At 55.5% G+C, this 20466-nt stretch overlaps 1 protein-coding gene across 4 annotated transcripts in view; it reads right to left on the reverse strand.

The window, feature by feature from the left end:
- Positions 1 to 20466, reverse strand: part of HPCA (hippocalcin) — a 163963-nt gene that overhangs the window by 134569 nt on the left and 8928 nt on the right. For 2 of the 4 annotated variants that reach the window (XM_069622451.1, XM_069622452.1), the window contains exons 2-3: positions 19990 to 20028; positions 1473 to 1870 (exon numbers count right to left, since the gene is read on the reverse strand). In XM_069622451.1, coding sequence (XP_069478552.1) covers positions 1473 to 1870; positions 19990 to 20028 — 437 coding nt within the window. Of the gene's footprint in view, positions 1 to 1472; positions 1871 to 19960; positions 20029 to 20466 lie in introns of all 4 variants that reach the window. The other 2 variants (XM_069622453.1, XM_069622454.1) reach the window with 2 other exon arrangements.

The following is a 20466-nucleotide window of genomic DNA, read 5'->3' on the forward strand; positions in this document are numbered from 1 at the left end:
CTCACGGATGGATGCCTGCCAAGGGCCCCATATCCCAGGTTCACCGATGGATGCCTGCCAAGGGTCCCATATCCCAGTTTCACCGATGGATGTCTGCCAAGGGCCCCATAGCCCAAGTTCACGCACAGGAACTGCCCAAGGCCCCCTATCCCAGGTTCACCAATGGATGCCTGCCAAGGGCCCCATATCCCAGGCTCACAGATAGATTGCTGCCAAGGGCCCCATAGCTCAGGTTCACACACAGAAACTGCCCAGGGCCCCTTATCCCAGGTACACAGATGGATGCCTGCCAAGGGCCCCATATCCCAGGTTCACCGATGGATGCCTGCCAAGGGCCCCATATCCCAGGTTAATGCACAGGCACTGCCCAGGGCCCCATATCCCAGGTTCATGTACAGGCACTGCAAGGGCCCCATATCGCAGGTTTACTGATGGATGCCTGACAAGGACCCCATATCCCAGGTTCACCGATGGATGCCTGCCATGGGCCCCATATCCCAGGTTCACGCACAGGAACTTCCTAGGGCCCCCATATCCCAGGTTCACTGATGGATGCCTGCCAAGAGCCCCATATCCCAGGTTCACCTATGCATGCCTGCCAAGGGCCCCATATCCCAGGTTCACCAATGGATGCCTGCCAAGGGCCCCATAGCCCAGGTTCACCGATGGATGCCTGCCATGGGCCCCATATCCCAGGTTCACGCACAGGAACTTCCTAGGGCCCCCATATCCCAGGTTCACTGATGGATGCCTGCCAAGAGCCCCATATCCCAGGTTCACCGATGCATGCCTGCCAAGGGCCCCATATCCCAGGTTCACCAATGGATGCCTGCCAAGGGCCCCATAGCCCAGGTTCACCGATGGATGCCTGCCAAGGGCCCCATAGCCCAGGTTCATGCACAGGCAGTGCCCAGGACCCCATTTCCCAGGTTCACTGATGGATGCCTGCCAAGGGCCCCATATTCCAGGTTCATGCACAGGCACTGCCCAGGGCCCCATAGCCCAGGTTCATGCACAGGCAGTGACCAGGACCCCATTTCCCAGGTTCACCAATGGATGCCTGCCAAGGGCCCCATAGCCCAGGTTCACCGATGGATGCCTGCCAAGGGCTCCATATTCCAGGTTCATGCACAGGCACTGCCCAGGGCCCCATATCCCAGGTTCATGCACAGGCTCTGCCCAGGGCCCCATATCCCAGGTCCCGGGGGGCCCATATTCCAGGTTCACGGATGGATGCCTGCCAAGGGCCCCATAGCCCAGGTTCACCGATGGATGCCTGCCAAGGGCTCCATATTCCAGGTTCATGCACAGTCACTGCCCAGGGCCCCCTATCCCAGGTTCACGGATGGATACCTGGCTAGGGTCCATTATGCTAGATTCACACACATATAGCGGGTACATTCACCCCATTATGGGCTTTGGGCAAGATGACTTGTACGGCGTCCTAGGCCAGGTTTCTGGATGGCAGTTACCTGTACAATCTCCAGCATCTCGTCCCGGCTGATGTAGCCGTTGCCGTCCAGGTCATACATGCTGAAGGCCCACTTCAGCTTCTGCTCCAGCTTGCCCCGCGATGTGACGCTCAGGGCGATGATGAACTCCCGGAAGTCGATCGTGCCATCACCGTTTGTGTCGAAGGTGCGGAAGACGTGCTCAGCGAATTTAGAGGCGTCGCCGTAAGGAAAGAAGTTGGCGTAGATCTTCTTGAACTCCTCAACGTTGAGAATGCCCGAGGGACAGTCCTTGAGGAAGCCCTTGTACCACTCCTGCAGCTCGTGGTCTGAGAATTCCGTGTTCTCCCGAAGGTCCTGGAGCATCTCCGGCCGCAGCTTACTGTTCTGCTTCCCCATGGCGAAGGCTGGCCTCCAAGCTGTGTAGGACCAAGAAGAAACAGGATTGTATGGATGTATGTATGCCCAGGGTGGGCCTAGCCAGCGCAATGGGAGTGGGGCGCAAGCAAGGTAGGTAGGGAGGGTGTAAGCCGGGGAGGCGAGTTCTACCGGGCCTGGGGACCACCCGGGACATTGAAGTGTCAGGAATACATGCTTCTTTTTACAGCAAAGAGCACTCAGGATTATGGTCACCATGACAATATGGTTCCAAATCTTGTTGCCAATCCCTGCACATGCTGCCCCACATATACCATCGTTTGTGGTTAGATTTTTGCCAGTGGTGCAAGATCCCGAACAGGTGGCTGAGTCAGCACACACGTGGCCCCGCGGCACTGGCTGCTCCTCGAAGAACTGAGTTATGAAAAGGAGCGATCAATAATCTGCCTTGTCAATAGGGGAGGGAACCCATCTCAGCCGTGGATAGAAGACCCACTAGGGAGTAATCCAGAGCCCGTCCTACCCTGGAGGTCGATGGTGGCAGTTAACAGGACCCCAATTATTGTACCCCCCTTTGTGGCAGCACATTGCTAAAAGGAGCACTTATCTACAGCCTTGCCTCCAATTTCAGATACTTCTCAGTGTCTTTCTATTGCTTTCAGCAAACCGACATCAGAAGAAGGGAGAGCGAGAGAGAGAAAAAGAAAGAAAGTGAGAAAGGCGAGAAAGCGGGAGCACAACAGTGAAAGGGAGAGAAAGAAGGAGAGAAAAAGAGAAAAAAGACAGAAAGGGGAAGAAAGAGATCAACGGTAAGGGAAGCAAAGACAATGCTACAAACATGGTGACAGCTACCTAACAAAACAGGCTAGTTTGCACAACTACCCAGAGGCCTCCTAGACCATAGGGGTCAGAATTGGGAGAAAGGCCCATCCTGCCCCAGAAACCTTACCAGGAGACCCCTCGGCACAGGGTTCCGGAACACAAACATGAACACTGGCCTTTCCGGCCACCATCTCCAGTATGCCGTGAACGGGCATGGAAAAGGTGGCTGGGGCTTAGCGCACTACTTATTACGTTCCAAATTAAACCCACCCCAGGGATAGATCAGCCAGAGAAAGATATCAAATCCTTGCCAAGAGAGTGTGATCTAAATGGAGGACAGGAAGCAGGAAGCGTGGGTTATTCGGGTGAGAACACGGGTGGAGGTCAAGCAAGAGACCAGCAGGAGAGACAGCAAAGAGGCTGACTGTGGAGCAGCTGAGGGATTGATTGGAGAGTGGCAGTGGCACTGCGGTCTGAGCGTGTGCGTTTGTGTGGCAAGTGTGTCGAAAACTAGTGTAAGGAGTGATTGCGAAGCAGATTTTACTGGGTGAAAAGAGGGCGTTTCCTGTGGTGTGGAGGAAGGCTCCAATTTCCTATTAGAACACTGGCCATTGGATAGTATAGGGAGCGTTAGAAGTCCCTGATGGAGTTTAGCGAGGTAAGGCATGTGACCTTTTGGTCCTCACCACTGGCAGAAGATAGAAATAGACCTTACGGGTGAATCTTCTGTATCAACAAACCAGGGGGCAGGGACACCGGGGTTCGGGTGGAGGGGAAAAGGGGATGCCCAGAGGGCCACAGAATCCTCAATAAAAATCCTTGAACCACTTCTGAGACCGGGAGCGAATCTTGAGCCATCTGCTCAGTGGACAATACATACTCATATGAGAGCCTGGTCCATATAGAGACCAGGCGCCAACCGATCTAAAAAGATACCAATGTTACTGATCAGAGAACGCTGCATGAGAGAGAAGCAAGGACAGCGTTGCTGTGGGACCGATCAGGAACGCGTGCTCTTTCACTCTGTCCTTTCTCCGCAGAGTCGAATAGAAAGACTGGCAGACAAGCACATGCAAGGACAAGTGGTGGTCAGAGGACGGCTCACAAATCAGCACACAGAGCCAAAATGTTCCATTGACGGGTGGCTTTAAAAGAAAAAAGACCCGTCAATGTTCTGGAGATTTTTCTAGTAGGGATAGAGGATGTGGACAAGATGGCGAGTCTCTGGTAGGCTGGTTAGCGAGTACTTGATCAGAAAAATTGGAATATCCAACTCTGCAGATGCACCAGATATAGTTTGGACAAGATTCTCTTCTTCACTCGCAACCAATGCAAAGATATAGGACCTGGGCATATGTGATCAAACTTTCCAAGATTAAAAATCAGTCTAGCCGACGTGTGCGGAACCCGATGTAGCCGGCATAATTGATTTTCCGGAAGGGCTGAGTACGCGATATTCCCAAAGAGATGAAACAAATGTGTTTACCGCCGTGACCTTGTGAGCAAAAGACAGAAATCGACAAGGGTGTTTCACTTTGCACAGTCGGAACAAACTGGATTTCGCACCCTTTTTAGATCTGCTTAACCTGGGCAGCCGGTCATCCATTGAAAATCTTAAAATGTATTAATACAAAATGGTGGTTCGGGGCATGTACCAAAAGAAACAGACCAAAATAGGTCACTCCACAGATTTTCTTTTGTATGAATAGACAAGATTTAATTCTCTGAGCGGTTTTAATCCTGTCTCCAGACACTGGGCATTGTTAGCTGTGGTGAATCGAGGTTTTTCCTTAACTCACACAAATAGCATATCGCTGAATCAGTGTGGCAGCAAAGGGCAAGGAGTGGCTGGGCAAGCTGGCAATGTGCCGCAAGACACACTGCCAGCACGAAGAGAGTAAAATCACTCAGCAACTGCAAGGAAAAGTTCCCACACAGCTGGAATAGCAGCACAGCTGAAATAGCACAGTGGTGGAACTGGTCGCTCCCATGTCAAAGACCTGGGTTCAATTTCCCATTAAGGGCCGTGGGTAAACGCAATCTAAATTAATGAATTATTAACAACACAACATAGGCATGGGGAAAGAACATAAAATCCTTCATAAAGCAAAAAGAACGCAGAGAGCCAAACCTACCATCTACCGAGGGAAGGAGAGCCGGTTAAATTGCAAGTGGTCTCAGTTGGGGGACCGGTTCCCGTTCTCGTTGGTTTTGGGAAAGCAGTAGAGATGAAGCCTGAAGCAAGGGAACGAAGGCTGCCGTGTGCCTGGTAGCTGCATTGCTACTCAGAAGAGGGAAACCTAGGACAGCCCAGAAGAGCTGTGGAGGATCAGAAGAAGGTCGCGGGCACGGTATTGGCATTCTGATTGCAGGTTTATTCAATTATAAGAAAAATGCCTAACGTTCACTGTTGCTAAATGGGTATTCCCAGCCTAGGCAAATAACTAAGGTGCATGTCTGTCGTCAGTAAGTCAAAACACAAAAAAGGTTTGCCATTGAAAAAAAAAGAATCCTAACTGACCCTTCCACTATCGTAACAAAAATAAGGTCAGGAGAATGTCTCCCCACTCCAGATTTTCTTTTCTCTCACAGTATTCTCCGTGGCTTCAAGCTTCTTGCTAGTAGGCTCATTTCAAATGGTTCTTGTCACTCTTGTTATCAGTTCTTGTAATTATTTCACAAGCTCTGTGGGGTCGATCTCCTCTTATGGACTGTTTTCCATGAGTCGCTTTTGTCTCTCTCTTATATTTTCCTTCGCAATGAAGTACCTTCTGTACATTGGTACATGGGTGCCCTTGGCTGTGATATGATATGCGGATTTCCCCCTTGCCTTGGGGTATTTTGTTTCCCTCATCTGGACTCTATGGGGATCTCCCTTTCCGTCCCTTCACAGGATTCCCCTTTTGGTTTACAGTCTCTGGTTCATAGCATTCATAGTATTCTCCCCTCTTCCCAGGGTATCTATCTGGCCTCTTTTCCCGCATTTATCATTATTCTCTCTTTCTCGTTATTCAAGTACCACTTCTTCACCTGCAATGTTAGTTTCTCATCAATTCTACTGAAATGAGTTTCAGCTATTCCATAATGATCCCCTTTCCACCTTTCTCCCCGTTACCTTGTATACGATGAGGAAACATCTCCGGGACCTCTTTTCACTCATGTTCTGCTCGGTTGCCTCCTTTCTTCATGTTTCAGTCTTCACTGGCGTCCTGCTCTCTCCGCGTTCTCTCTGTGGTAGCTGGTAACCCTAGGGTTGCCAGGAGGTTTCCTGTTTTTTGCAGTGTAGTGATTTTGACATTTCTCTGAGGGCAGCCTGCCCACTACAAAGTTGTCGTGGTCATGCCACCATCGTCGGTTCCTCGATCTCTTTGCTCTCACCCTGAAAGTAGTTTTGAAGCTTGCGGGCCCTGCGGCTCTCTGTGACTCCTCCCCACTCAGGTGTTACGCAGCAAGGGGGCCTCCACTGCATGTGTATTTGCCTCTCTGCCTCTACACAGCATCTCCTCCTCCAGTCTCCTTGTCCCAGTTAAATTAGAACTTCTGTTTAAAAGGAACAGATCCTCTTTCTGGCTGGCAATAGTATATTTTAGTTTTCTCTTGCCCCAAGCCTCTGGATTATATACTGTTTTGTGCACTTGGCATTCCCATGTATGACTCCATGGGATGTGCCTTAGGGGACTTCTCACAGGAACGAGAGTCATGGTCCCCAAAGGGGGAGTCTCTACCAGTGAGGCTAACCTCCATAGCCTCTCAGCGGGTGCTCCTCCTTGGGGAGAAGGCAACACCAAGCATCATAGAATGGAACAAGGTACATTCCTTTCCCTTTTAGGGATACTCTTTCTGTTCCTGATGCTTCCCTGTGTTGTGCATACATTTCCTAAAACTCACTACCATTCATACGAAAATGCAAGTACTGTCACAAGAAAGCCGCTTAGAGCAATAAAGATCACTGACAGTGAGAAGCTAAGAACGCGGTCTAGTTGTGGAGAATCGCTGCTAGGTGCAGGGACATTTAAAAAGGCACATCCAGCATGGCTGGGAGAGAGACCGCTACCTGGGGGAGTCGCAAAGAGCCTAGACCACCAAAGAGGAAGGAGAACCGGAGTGAGCCAACGACACAGGGAGAAGGGCCCCCTTGTCACGCTGCCTGAGGCAACCTTACATCAGAGCTCCGGCCTGTCTGTGGCTGGGGAGCAGAACCCCGGACGTGAAGCCAGATGCAGAAGCGGCGATTCCCGAGAAGCCAGAAGTCGGGGGAGAGCAAAGCAGGAAGTGGGAGGTGAATGAAGGTGCCTCCGAGAAGTGAGACCCCAGTGAAGAAGCGACCAGGTAGCAAGCATCGAAGAAGCCAGCAACCACAGAAGAAACCCGAACGCCATGAACCGGACAGACGGACGGAGAGAAGCACGCCTCCCTGAACGCCGCACACCATAGAAACAGGTATGCTGGTGGAGAGACGGGTGCTAGATGTTGTGGAGGCTAAGGGGAAGAGTGAAAAAAGAGTAACGGGGTGAAGGACCCCAAAGGAAAAAGTGAGCCAAAGAATACGTAATGGATATTGGCAAAGAGGGAAACCAAGACATTATAATGAAAATAGGTGGACGTTAAGTGTGAAGCCCGCCACCAAATATTAATGTGAATCAAGTTTGCAAGTGCATCAAGAGAGACAAATGAACGAACATACCAGTCACAGTTGCAAGTGTGTTGAATAAAGCTCATGAAGAAAAAGCCCTCGCAAGAGAAAGACCAGGCACAGTGAAGTTCACAAATGTGTTGAAAGAAAAGCTCTGGCAAGAAAGTATACCTGACACAGTGAAGTTTGCAAATGTGTTGAATAAAGTTCATGAAAGAAAAGCCCTGGCAGGAGAGTATACCAGGCAAAAGGAAGTTGCCAAGCATTGTTAAACGAAGTTTAAATGTTAAAGGTATTTGTACCACGCACTGTCACCAACAGAGTTGGTCCCCAGGCGCTCTGGCGGATCAGCAAATGAGAAGGTGGGATGGGTTAGTAGGTGAAGCAGGAGTAGGACAGTGAGAGGAGTGGTGTTCTGCTGGCAGCCTCAACTCGGTATACACCGGGTGCTGAGCTTCATTGCGAGTATCAGTTCGATGTCAGTCCTCGTGTGCTGTTGGTGTTGCTTATGTGTTGTTGAGGAATAGGAGAAACAAGACCTCGCAGGAGAGTATGCCAGGTGAAGCCCGAGTTGCTTAACATACAAGTCACTTTTGTTGCTGTATAGAGACATTTAAGGAAGAATCATACCTTCATGAACTGTTGGCGAAGAGAAAACCTGGGGAAAGTAACACACCCCTAGAACTGTGGATTGTATCCATTGGAACTTGTGTGTTAAAGTTGCGCCTTTACTTTTGAACTTGAAAAATGTGTGCGCTATCAAGGCTAAAGATATTATCCATTTCACCTTAGAGTTCAGTTTAAAGTGTGGGGGCCAAAATAGGATTTTTGATACAGGACATTTTGATTTGGACAGACCTTTTGTTTTTGTTGAGGTATGGAAAACACAGCCTAGCAAGGCCTTTCCAACCCCTTATTTGTTAAATAAACGTTTATAGCCAAATCTATGAGCTCTCTGTGTCCGCGTCTCGTTCCTGGCTCTTCACAATATATGACAAATCCATGAACATTATGTCCCAGAGTCAGAGCCCTGCTTCGGATCCGCCACACAGTGCAGCTCATGAACAGAAAACTGCTTAGTCATAATGAGAAAACCAGCTGGCTTAAATAAAGATTAATCAATAGTTGTGAAAGGGAAGACTCTGGGGAACCCCAGACAGAAGTGAGGGGGTAGATGAGAAAAAGGACCCCAATGTCAGACTGTGTGCAATGCTGTACCGCTAATCCCACTTTTAGTTCTGATTTCTTGGTTAATTCCTGTTTAGTGTTTTACTCTTTTGGAGAAACAGGTTTTCTGGTCACTGGGATTGGATTTTGAAGCTGGGGAGTTATGAATCGGGTTATAAGTCCCACAGGGTCAGAGTGTTTTGGCATTTTTGCTTCATCAAAGGTCTCATTTCAGTTATCATACACTGCATGGTGCTTATGAGTTCAGTTTATACTTTAAGACGGTTTAGCAGAGAGATGCAGAACGGGTGATACATGAGAAGAGAGGCAGATGGTCGACACAGGCTGTTCGCTCTTTGAATGAGCCAATTCATTTCATTTCTCGCGGAAAAGTGGGCAAACTTCAGAAATACCCCCCAATCCCCTCTTGAGCAGCGACTGCCCTCCTCCCCACTGGAAGGAAATGAAAGAACAAGGGGCTTGTATCCACCCACACCAGGAGTCCAGTCGTGGTATGCACCAAATAAACACACCCACCCCTCAGCAGATCATGCATTCCCCATTCACTGCCAGTTCCCCCGCCCCCCAATGCTCCAGGCCCTTAATCCTCCCGCTCCCCAGCATTGGTGGGAATTTCAGGGGCTCTCGGTAGCCTCACAAGGTGCAATGCATCTCCAGTAATTGCCAATATGATGCAGAGGCTGCTTGCACGATGCAGAGGCTGCTTGAGTGACGCAGAGGCTGCTTGAGTGACGCAAAGGCTGCTTGAGTGACGCCGAGGCTGCTTGCACGACGCCGAGGCTGCTTGAGTGACGCCGAGGCTGCTTGAGTGACGCAAAGGCTGCTTGAGTGGCGCCGAGGCTGCTTGAGTGACGCCGAGGCTGCTTGAGTGACGCAGAGGCTGCTTGCACGACGCAAAGGCTGCTTGCACGACGCAAAGGCTGCTTGAGTGACGCAAAGGCTGCTTGAGTGACGCAGAGGCTGCTTGAGTGACGCAGAGGCTGCTTGAGTGACGCAAAGGCTGCTTGAGTGACGCAGAGGCTGCTTGAGTGACGCAGAGGCTGCTCGAGTGACGCCGAGGCTGCTCGAGTGACGCAGAGGCTGCTTGAGTGATGCCGAGGCTGCTTGCACTACGCAGAGGCTGCTTGCACTACGCAGAGGCTGCTTGAGTGACGCCGAGGCTGCTTGAGTGACGCAGAGGCTGCTCGAGTGACGCAGAGGCTGCTCGAGTGACGCCGAGGCTGCTCGAGTGACGCAGAGGCTGCTTGAGTGACGCAGAGGCTGCTTGCGTGATCAAGCCCTGGGGTCCTCGCTTCTTCCTTCGCCACATTCATTGTGCTGCCCGATTTCCCTGCACTGACGTTTGTAAATGATTAAAATGTTTGTTTATTTCTACATTTCGCTGACTGGCTCTTAAATGTTCAATTCACAGAATGGTGGTATCTGATTCTGAAGGATTTGTGACAGTGCTCTTCTTACTTTGTTATTTCTGCCCTCGCCAGGAGTCGGCAGGGGGAAGCCCCCCGCCCCAGGGATAAGGAAGAAGAGGACCACCGATTAAGTAGGCAAAAGAAAGGGGGGGGAGTAGGCAGAGCACCACAAGAGAGGTGGGGGGGAGAGGAGGCAGAGCACCACAAGAGAGGTGGGGGGGAGAGGAGGCAGAGCACCACAAGAGAGGTGGGGGGGAGAGGAGGCAGAGCACCACAAGAGAGGTGGGGGGGAGAGGAGGCAGAGCACCACAAGAGAGGTGGGGGGGAGAGGAGGGAGAGCACCACAAGAGAGGTGGGGGGGAGAGGAGGCAGAGCACCACAAGAGAGGTGGGGGGGAGGAGGCAGAGCACCACAAGAGAGGTGGGGGGGAGAGGAGGCAGAGCACCACAAGAGAGGTGGGGGGAGAGTAGGCAGAGCACCACAGGGAAAGGGAAGCAGAGCAACGTATGGGAGGAAGGGGAGGAGTCAAAGCACCAGAGAAGAGAGGGGTAGAGGAGGTAGAGCGTGACAAGACAGGGAGGGGGGGGCAGAGCACCATAGGAGAGCGGGAAAGAGGAGTCAGAGCACACCAGGACAAGAGGATAAGAGGCAGCGCACCACAGGAGTTGGGGGGGAAGAGGCGGCCGAGCACCACAGGAGGTGGGATGGGAGAGGTGGCAGCGCACCACAGGAGGTGGGATGGGAGAGGTTGCAAAGCACCACAAGAGAGATGGGGGGAGAGGAGGCAGAGCACCACAAGAGAGATGGGGGGAGAGGAGGCAGAGCACCACAAGAGAGATGGGGGGAGAGGAGGCAGAGCACCACAAGAGAGGTGAGGGGGAGAGGAGGCAGAGCACCACAGAAGAGGGGGGGAGAGAGGAGGCAAAGCACCACAAGAGAGGGAGGGAAGAGGAGGAAGAGCACCACAGGAGAGCGGGGGGAGAGGAGGAAGAGCACCACAGGAGAGGGGGTAGGGGAGGCAGAGCACCACAGGAGAGGGGGGGAGAGGAGGCAAAGCACCAGAGAAGAGAAGGGGAGAGGAGGTAGATCGTGACAAGACAGGGGGGTGGGACAGAGCACCAAACGGAGGGGAGCAGCACACCATAGGAGAGCGGGAAAGAGGTGTCAGAGCACACCAGGACAAGGGGATAAGAGGCAGTGCACCACAGGAGGTGGGGGGGAGAGGCGGCAAAGCGCCACAGGAGGTGGGAGGGGAGAGGTGGCAGCGCACCACAGGAGGTGGGAGGGGAGGAGGAAGAGCACCACAAGAGAGATGGGGGAGAGAGGAGGCACTGCACCACAGGAGAGGGGCAAGAGGAGGAAGAGCACCACAGGAGGAGGAGGGGAAGAGGAGGCAGAGCACCACAGGAGGAGGGGGGGAGAGGAGACAAAGCACCACAGGAGAGGGGGGGAGGCAAAGCACCACATGAGAGGTGGGGAAGAGGAGGCAAAGCACCACAGAAGAGAGGGGGAGAGGAGGTAGAGCACACCAGGACAAGGGGATAAGAGGCAGCGCACCACAGGACGTGGGGGGGAGAGGCGGCAGAGCACCACAGGAGGTGGGGGGAGAGGCAGCAGAGCACCACAAGAGAGGTGGGGGGAGAGGAGGCAGAGCACCACAAGAGAGGTGGGGGGGAGAGGAGGCAGAGCACCACAAGAGAGGTGGGGGGGAGAGGAGGCAGAGCACCACAAGAGAGGTGGGGGGGAGAGGAGGCAGAGCACCACAAGAGAGGTGGGGGGAGAGTAGGCAGAGCACCACAAGAGAGGTGGGGGGGTGAGGAGGCAGAGCACCACAAGAGAGGTGGGGGGAGGAGGCAGAGCACCACAAGAGAGGTGGGGGGGGAGGAGGCAGAGCACCACAAGAGAGGTGTGGGGGGAGAGGAGGCAGAGCACCACAAGAGAGGTGTGGGGGGAGAGGAGGCAGAGCACCACAAGAGAGGTGGGGGGGAGAGGAGGCAGAGCACCACAAGAGAGGGGGTAGGGGAGGCAGAGCACCACAGGAGAGGGGGGGAGAGGAGGCAAAGCACCAGAGAAGAGAAGGGGAGAGGAGGTAGATCGTGACAAGACGGGGGGGTGGGACAGAGCACCAAACGGAGGGGAGCAGCACACCATAGGAGAGCGGGAAAGAGGTGTCAGAGCACACCAGGACAAGGGGATAAGAGGCAGTGCACCACGGGAGGTGGGGGGGAGAGGCGGCAAAGCGCCACAGGAGGTGGGAGGGGAGAGGTGGCAGCGCACCACAGGAGGTGGGAGGGGAGGAGGAAGAGCACCACAAGAGAGATGGGGGGAGAGAGGAGGCACTGCACCACAGGAGAGGGGGAAGAGGAGGAAGAGCACCACAGGAGGAGGAGGGGAAGAGGAGGCAGAGCACCACAGGAGGAGGGGGGGAGAGGAGACAAAGCACCACAGGAGAGGGGGGGAGGCAAAGCACCACATGAGACGTGGGGAAGAGGAGGCAAAGCACCACAGAAGAGAGGGGGAGAGGAGGTAGAGCACACCAGGACAAGGGGATAAGAGGCAGCGCACCACAGGAGGTGGGGGGAGAGGCGGCAGAGCACCACAGGAGGTGGGGGAGAGGCAGCAGAGCACCACAAGAGAGGTGGGGGAGAGAGGAGGCAGAGCACCACAAGAGAGGTGGGGGGGAGAGGAGGCAGAGCACCACAAGAGAGGTGGGGGGGAGGAGGCAGAGCACCACAAGAGAGGTGGGGGGAGAGTAGGCAGAGCACCACAAGAGAGGTGGGGGGGTGAGGAGGCAGAGCACCACAAGAGAGGTGGGGGGGAGGAGGCAGAGCACCACAAGAGAGGTGGGGGGAGGAGGCAGAGCACCACAAGAGAGGTGTGGGGGGAGAGGAGGCAGAGCACCACAAGAGAGGTGTGGGGGGAGAGGAGGCAGAGCACCACAGGAGAGGTGGGGGGGAGAGGAGGCAGAGCACCACAAGAGAGGTGTGGGGGGAGAGGAGGCAGAGCACCACAAGAGAGGTGTGGGGGGAGAGGAGGCAGAGCACCACAAGAGAGGTGTGGGGGGATAGGAGGCAGAGCACCACAAGAGAGGTGGGGGGAGAGGAGGCAGAGCACCACAAGAGAGGTGGGGGAGAGGAGGCAGAGCACCACAAGAGAGGTGGGGGGGTGAGGAGGCAGAGCACCACAAGAGAGGTGGGGGGGAGAGTAGGCAGAGCACCACAAGAGAGGTGGGGGGGAGAGTAGGCAGAGCACCACAAGAGAGGTGTGGGGGGATAGGAGGCAGAGCACCACAAGAGAGGTGGGGGGAGAGGAGGCAGAGCACCACAAGAGAGGTGGGGGAGAGGAGGCAGAGCACCACAAGAGAGGTGGGGGGAAGAGGAGGAAGAGCACCAAAGGAGAGGGGGGAGAAGAGACAGAGCACACCAGGACAAGGGGATAAGAGGGAGCGCACCACGGGAGGTGGGGGGGAGGAGGGTCAGAGCACCACAGGAGAGGGGGGAAGAGGAGGCAAAGCACGCCAGGAAAGGGGGAAGAGGGGTCAGAGCACCATAGGAGAGGAGGGAAGAGGGGTCAGAGCACCACAGGAGGTGGGGGGAGAGGAGGCACATCACCACAGGAGGTGGGGGAGAAGAGGAGGCAGATCACCACAGGAGAGGGGGAAGAGGGGTCAGAGCACCACAGGAGAAGAGGGAAACGGAGGCAGAGCACACCAGGAGAAGGGGGATGGCAAAGCACCTCAAGGTGGGGGCGGGAGGGCTAAGCAGCACAAGAGGGGGGAGGAGAGGCAGAGCACACCAGGAGAAGGGGAGTGGAAGAGCACAAGAAGTTAGGGGGAGAGCGGCTGAGCACCACAAGGGTGGGGGGGGGGTAGAAGAGGCTTAATACCACAAAGGGGTTTGGGGGGGGAGCACAACAAGAGAAGGGGGAGGAAGAGCACCACATGGTAGAGGGGGAAGAGGTGGCAGAGCACACCAGGAGAAGGGGGGGGTGAAGAGGCAGAGCACAACAGAAGGGTACCCCAAGAGGGGGCTGAGGGGGGCCAAGCACCACAGGAGGCGGGGAAAGAGGAGGGGGGAAGAAGGCAGAGCACGACAAGGGGGGGGCAGAGCACCAAAAGGTGGTGGGGGTAGAGCACCAAACCCTAAGGGCAGGAAGTGTGTTGCGCCGGATGAACTTCCTATCTCACTGTTTGACGAAGTGAGCCGCTTGACACTGGCTTGATCCAGCCAATACCCTGTATCACCCAGAGAGTGGCAGGAATGGGTTTCTGCAGCTTGCTACCCCCACCAAGGCACAGAAATACTACCTTAGGGGTGCTGCAGACCCACGCAGAGAGTGGCAGTAGTGGGATCCTGCAGCTTGCTACCCCCACCAAGGCACAGAAATACTACCTTAGGGGTGTTGCAGACCCCATCCTCAAAGGTATTCAGAAACAAAAGCACCACTGAAAAATGGAAAGGCTCTAGTGAAAAGCTCCCTTTGCGGGAGAATGAAGAAACTCTAAAGTGAGGAGGGCATTTGGGACAGCCTTTGCCACAATCAAACTCTGCAGGGAGGTGGGAAGCCAGTTCCTGTAAGAACGGCATAGGGTTTACAAGCGAACATGCAAAACTCGTCCAGCGTGAGAATTTATTTTTCCCAAACTCATGAAATAAAGGAGCCTGGCAACCGCGAGCCCCTCAGGTGGGCGGAAAAGCCTCACGATGCAGAGGGTTGCTTTTCAGTGACTGCAGGATGTTGGAACATCACCCGAAGGATTCCATGAAGGTGAGGGCCAAACAGGTAAGAGAAATCACGTCATACAACACACAGAGACCCGATAACACTCATGAGCCCTGAAACAAATGCATACCCATACCATCCAACCGCAAGGGCCGAGGCCATTTCAGAGAGTCTGGAAGGATGATAAAAGAAAGGGGCATAGAGGAGAGAAGGAGGAAGAATGGTGAGAAGCTGGTGAGCTTCATGCTGATCACTTGGAAATCACGACCTGGCCAGAAGTAGTCCACTGCCTGGCAAACTTGGAACAGCTATTCCAGAAGAACCCAAAAAGGGAGGGCAGAACACACGAACCCGAGAATCCTAGGGAAGGCCCCGCAAGCCAGCAGTGCATCCCAACAGAACCCGGAAGGTGACGGGCTTCCCAAAGAGATAGCAGAGAAGATACCCCCTCCTGCAATGGGTATCTGGCGGAAAGGACCCCTGAATGAGAGGGATGCCACGAAAAGGAGGTAAAGCACGAGAAGAGTGAAGCCCGGAACCTGGGAGCGGTCGGGCGAGACATCGTGAAAGCAGAAGAACAGCCTTGCCACGAGAACCTTTCTAGGTCTTGGATTACATTAGGGTTGGACACGAGGAGAATTGTGAACTCTTTGGGTGGCAGCTCAATGGAACATTTGTGTTATAGATCCGGGGAGCCTGGAGGCAAAGGACCTTTAGGATTAGGGTACCCAAAAGGCTATAGACTTGTTAGAATTAGGATTGGGAATTCTCCGCTGGCCGCTTCACTGGACATAACCTTGTAGACTACGGTGTCTACGGAGGGACAAGGTCTGTTAACCCTGGGCTTACGAAGAACTGTGTCACTTTAGGAACGTCCTTTTTAGTTGTAGATGCTTCCCGGATTCCTAAAGGTGTTTAGGACCAACCCCCTTCCCGATCAAAAGCATCTTTTGCGAAATTGAATTTTCCTGTGCCACATGGATCATTGCTCTGCCATACTTTAGGAGGCAGAGGTCTACGGGGAGTAGGTGGCAGAGGATATCCAGGGGTGGTGGGTCAGAGGAGGCAGAGGATATCCAGGGGTGGGTGGGTCGATGGAGGCAGAGGATATCCAGGGGTGGTTGGGTCGATGAGGCAGAGGATATCATGGGGTGGGTGGGAGGAGGAGGCAGAGCATATCCAGGGGTGGTGGGGAGGAGGAGGAAGAGCATATCCAGGTGTGGTGGGGAGGAGGAGGCAGAGGATATCCAGGGGTGGTGGGGAGGAGGAGGAGGAGGCAGAGGATATCCAGGGGTGGTGGGTCAGAGGAGGCAGAGGATATCCAGGGGTGGTGGGGAGGAGGAGGCAGAGGATATCCAGCGGTGGCGGGGAAGAGGAGGCAGAGGATATCCAGGGGTGGTGGGGAGGAGGAGGCAGAGGATATCCAGGGGTGGTGGGGAGGAGGAGGCAGAGGATATCCAGGGGTGGGTGGGTCGATGGAGGCAGAGGATATCCAGGGGTGGTTGGGTCGATGAGGCAGAGGATTTCCAGGGGTGGGTGGGTCAGAGGAGGCAGAGGATATCCAGGGGTGGGTGGGTCGATGAGGCAGAGGATATCCAGGGGTGGGTGGGTCGATGAGGCAGAGGATATCCAGGGGTGGGTGGCAGGAGGAGGCAGAGGATATCCAGGGGTGGGTGGGTCGATGGAGGCAGAGGATATCCAGGGGTGGTTGGGTCGATGAGGTAGAGGATATCCAGGGGTGGGTGGCAGGAGGAGGCAGAGGATATCCAGGGGTGGGTGGGAGGAGGAGGCAGAGCATATCCAGGGGTGGTGGGGAGGAGGAGGCAGAGCATATCCAGGTGTGGTGGGGAGGAGGAGGCAGAGGATATCCAGGGGTGGTGGGTCAGAGGAGGAGGAGGCAGAGGATATCCAGGGGTGGTGGGTCAGAGGAGGCAGAGGATATCCAGGGGTGGTGGGGAGGAGGAGGCAGAGGATATCCAGGGGTGGCGGGGAAGAGGAGGCAGAGGATATCCAGGGGTGGTGGGGAGGAGGAGGCAGAGGATATCCAGGGGTGGTGGGGAGGAGGAGGCAGAGGATATCCAGGGGTGGGTGGGTCGATGGAGGCAGAGGATATCCAGGGGTGGGTGGCAGGAGGAGGCAGAGGATATCCAGGGGTGGTGGGGAGGAGGAGGAGGCAGAGGATATCCAGGGGTGGTGGGGAGGAGGAGGCAGAGGATATCCGGGGTGGTGGGGAGGAGGAGGCAGAGGATATCCAGGGGTGGGTGGGTCGATGGAGGCAGAGGATATCCAGGGGTGGGTGGGTCGATGAGGCAGAGGATATCCAGGGGTGGTGGGGAGGAGGAGGCAGAGGATATCCAGGGGTGGTGGGGAGGAGGAGGCAGAGGATATCCAGGGGTGGGTGGGTCGATGAGGCAGAGGATATCCAGGGGTGGTGGGGAGGAGGAGGCAGAGGATATCCAGGGGTGGTGGGGAGGAGGAGGCAGAGGATATCCAGGGGTGGTGGGGAGGAGGAGGCAGAGGATATCCAGGGGTGGTGGGGAGGAGGAGGCAGAGGATATCCAGGGGTGGTGGGGAAGAGGAGGCAGAGGATATCCAGGGGTGGTGGGGAAGAGGAGGCAGAGGATATCCAGCGGTGGTGGGGAAGAGGAGGCAGAGGATATCCAGCGGTGGTGGGGAAGAGGAGGCAGAGGATATCCAGGGGTGGTGGGGAAGAGGAGGCAGAGGATATCCAGGGGTGGTGGGGAGGAGGAGGCAGAGGATATCCAGGGGTGGTGGCGAAGAGGAGGCAGAGGATATCCAGGGGTGGTGGCGAAGAGGAGGCAGAGGATATCCAGGGGTGGTGGGGAGGAGGAGGCAGAGGATATCCAGGGGTGGTGGGGAAGAGGAGGCAGAGGATATCCAGGGGTGGTGGGGAAGAGGAGGCAGAGGATATCCAGGGGTGGTGGGGAGGAGGAGGCAGAGGATATCCAGGGGTGGTGGGGAAGAGGAGGCAGAGGATATCCAGGGGTGGTGGGGAAGAGGAGGCAGAGGATATCCAGGGGTGGTGGGGAGGAGGAGGCAGAGGATATCCAGGGGTGGTGGGGAAGAGGAGGCAGAGGATATCCAGGGGTGGTGGGGAGGAGGAGGCAGAGGATATCCAGGGGTGGTGGCGAAGAGGAGGCAGAGGATATCCAGGGCTGGTGGGGAGGAGGAGGCAGAGGATATCCAGGGGTGGTGGGGAGGAGGAGGCAGAGGATATCCAGGGGTGGTGGGGAGGAGGAGGCAGAGGATATCCAGGGGTGGCGGGGAAGAGGAGGCAGAGGATATCCAGGAGTGGTGGGGAGGAGGAGGCAGAGGATATCCAGGGGTGGTGGGGAGGAGGAGGCAGAGGATATCCAGGGGTGAATGGGTCGATGGAGGCAGAGGATATCCAGGGGTGGGTGGCAGGAGGAGGCAGAGGATATCCAGGGGTGGTGGGGAGGAGGAGGAGGAGGAGGCAGAGGATATCCAGGGGTGGTGGGGAGGAGGAGGCAGAGGATATCCAGGGGTGGTGGGGAGGAGGAGGCAGAGGATATCCAGGGGTGGTGGGGAGGAGGAGGCAGAGGATATCCAGGGGTGGTGGGGAGGAGGAGGCAGAGGATATCCAGGGGTGGTGGGGAAGAGGAGGCAGAGGATATCCAGGGGTGGTGGGGAAGAGGAGGCAGAGGATATCCAGGGGTGGTGGGGAAGAGGAGGCAGAGGATATCCAGGGGTGGTGGGGAAGAGGAGGCAGAGGATATCCAGGGGTGGTGGGGAAGAGGAGGCAGAGGATATCCAGGGGTGGTGGCGAAGAGGAGGCAGAGGATATCCAGGGGTGGTGGGGAGGAGGAGGCAGAGGATATCCAGGGGTGGTGGGGAAGAGGAGGCAGAGGATATCCAGGGGTGGTGGGGAAGAGGAGGCAGAGGATATCCAGGGGTGGTGGGGAAGAGGAGGCAGAGGATATCCAGGGGTGGTGGGGAAGAGGAGGCAGAGGATATCCAGGGGTGGTGGGGAGGAGGAGGCAGAGGATATCCAGGGGTGGTGGGGAAGAGGAGGCAGAGGATATCCAGGGGTGGTGGGGAGGAGGAGGCAGAGGATAACCAGGGGTGGTGGCGAAGAGGAGGCAGAGGATATCCAGGGGTGGTGGGGAGGAGGAGGCAGAGGATATCCAGGGGTGGTGGGGAAGAGGAGGCAGAGGATATCCAGGGGTGGTGGGGAGGAGGAGGCAGAGGATATCCAGGGGTGGTGGGGAGGAGGAGGCAGAGGATATCCAGGGGTGGTGGGGAGGAGGAGGCAGAGGATATCCAGGGGTGGTGGGGAGGAGGAGGCAGAGGATATCCAGGGGTGGTGGGGAAGAGGAGGCAGAGGATATCCAGGGGTGGTGGGGAAGAGGAGGCAGAGGATATCCAGGGGTGGTGGGGAAGAGGAGGCAGAGGATATCCAGGGGTGGTGGGGAAGAGGAGGCAGAGGATATCCAGGGGTGGTGGGGAAGAGGAGGCAGAGGATATCCAGGGGTGGTGGCGAAGAGGAGGCAGAGGATATCCAGGGGTGGTGGGGAGGAGGAGGCAGAGGATATCCAGGGGTGGTGGGGAAGAGGAGGCAGAGGATATCCAGGGGTGGTGGGGAAGAGGAGGCAGAGGATATCCAGGGGTGGTGGGGAAGAGGAGGCAGAGGATATCCAGGGGTGGTGGGGAAGAGGAGGCAGAGGATATCCAGGGGTGGTGGGGAGGAGGAGGCAGAGGATATCCAGGGGTGGTGGGGAAGAGGAGGCAGAGGATATCCAGGGGTGGTGGGGAGGAGGAGGCAGAGGATAACCAGGGGTGGTGGCGAAGAGGAGGCAGAGGATATCCAGGGGTGGTGGGGAGGAGGAGGCAGAGGATATCCAGGGGTGGTGGGGAAGAGGAGGCAGAGGATATCCAGGGGTGGTGGGGAGGAGGAGGCAGAGGACCACAAGAGGTCCTTCGTCTCAGGAGCATAGCTCAGTGGCAACGTGCTCGCCTTGGAAGCAAGACGACACGGAACAACACAAGTTCAATCCCCGGGGCCGCGCTTAGAAACCTCTGGGTATTAAGCGCGTTATAAATAACCTATCATATATCATATCATATCACAGTGGATGGGTGGGTGGCAGAGAATCACGGGGGGTGTAGAGGCCATGGACTACGAGGAATGGGGGGGGTGACAGAGTATCATAATGGGGGAGGTCGCACAGGACCACTGGGGAAGTTGAGGGGACAGAGTACCACGAGGAGGAGACAGAGGCTACAATGGGTGGGGGGAGACGTCAGAGGACAATCGAAGGGGGGCAGAGGATCACTGTGGGGGGGGGAGCAGAGTCAAGTCCATCTCAGATATGTACATTACACAGGAGTCAGCAGATTGCCTTACCAGACAGGACCACAGGGGCTCGTGCAGGAACTTGTCTCACTGTAAGAACAAGATGGAGAAAAAAAAACGTCAATCCAGCCTCATAACAAACAGGGTCCAAACTACCCCTCATAATCACTGCCAACTTGCAAGGCTATGCATCTGCACTTTGAAGGAAAAACTGAGTGAGTGACACTTCCCTCCGGCTAAGCAAGGACCCCCAGGCTAATCCAACCCAGGCTACGAGTGTTGCCATTTGCACCAGGCTACGAGTGTTGCCATTTGCACAGTGTTCCCATTTGCACCAGGCTAAATGAGAGAATATGAGACCCGGACGTCCACTTCCAACACCAATGGAATGATATGATACGATATGGCATTTGTAACGCGCCCATACACAATGTGCGGCCAATAGAACCTTCTACCAACCACTTGCACCATCTCTGGCAATCTGCTTATGGCTGCTCACTCACGTATCACGCATGTGATGTCCGGACT

This window comes from Ambystoma mexicanum, chromosome 11 (genome assembly GCF_040938575.1).
Source record: "Ambystoma mexicanum isolate Mex_15411 chromosome 11, UKY_AmexF1_1, whole genome shotgun sequence".
Taxonomy (NCBI): Eukaryota; Metazoa; Chordata; class Amphibia; order Caudata; family Ambystomatidae; genus Ambystoma; species Ambystoma mexicanum.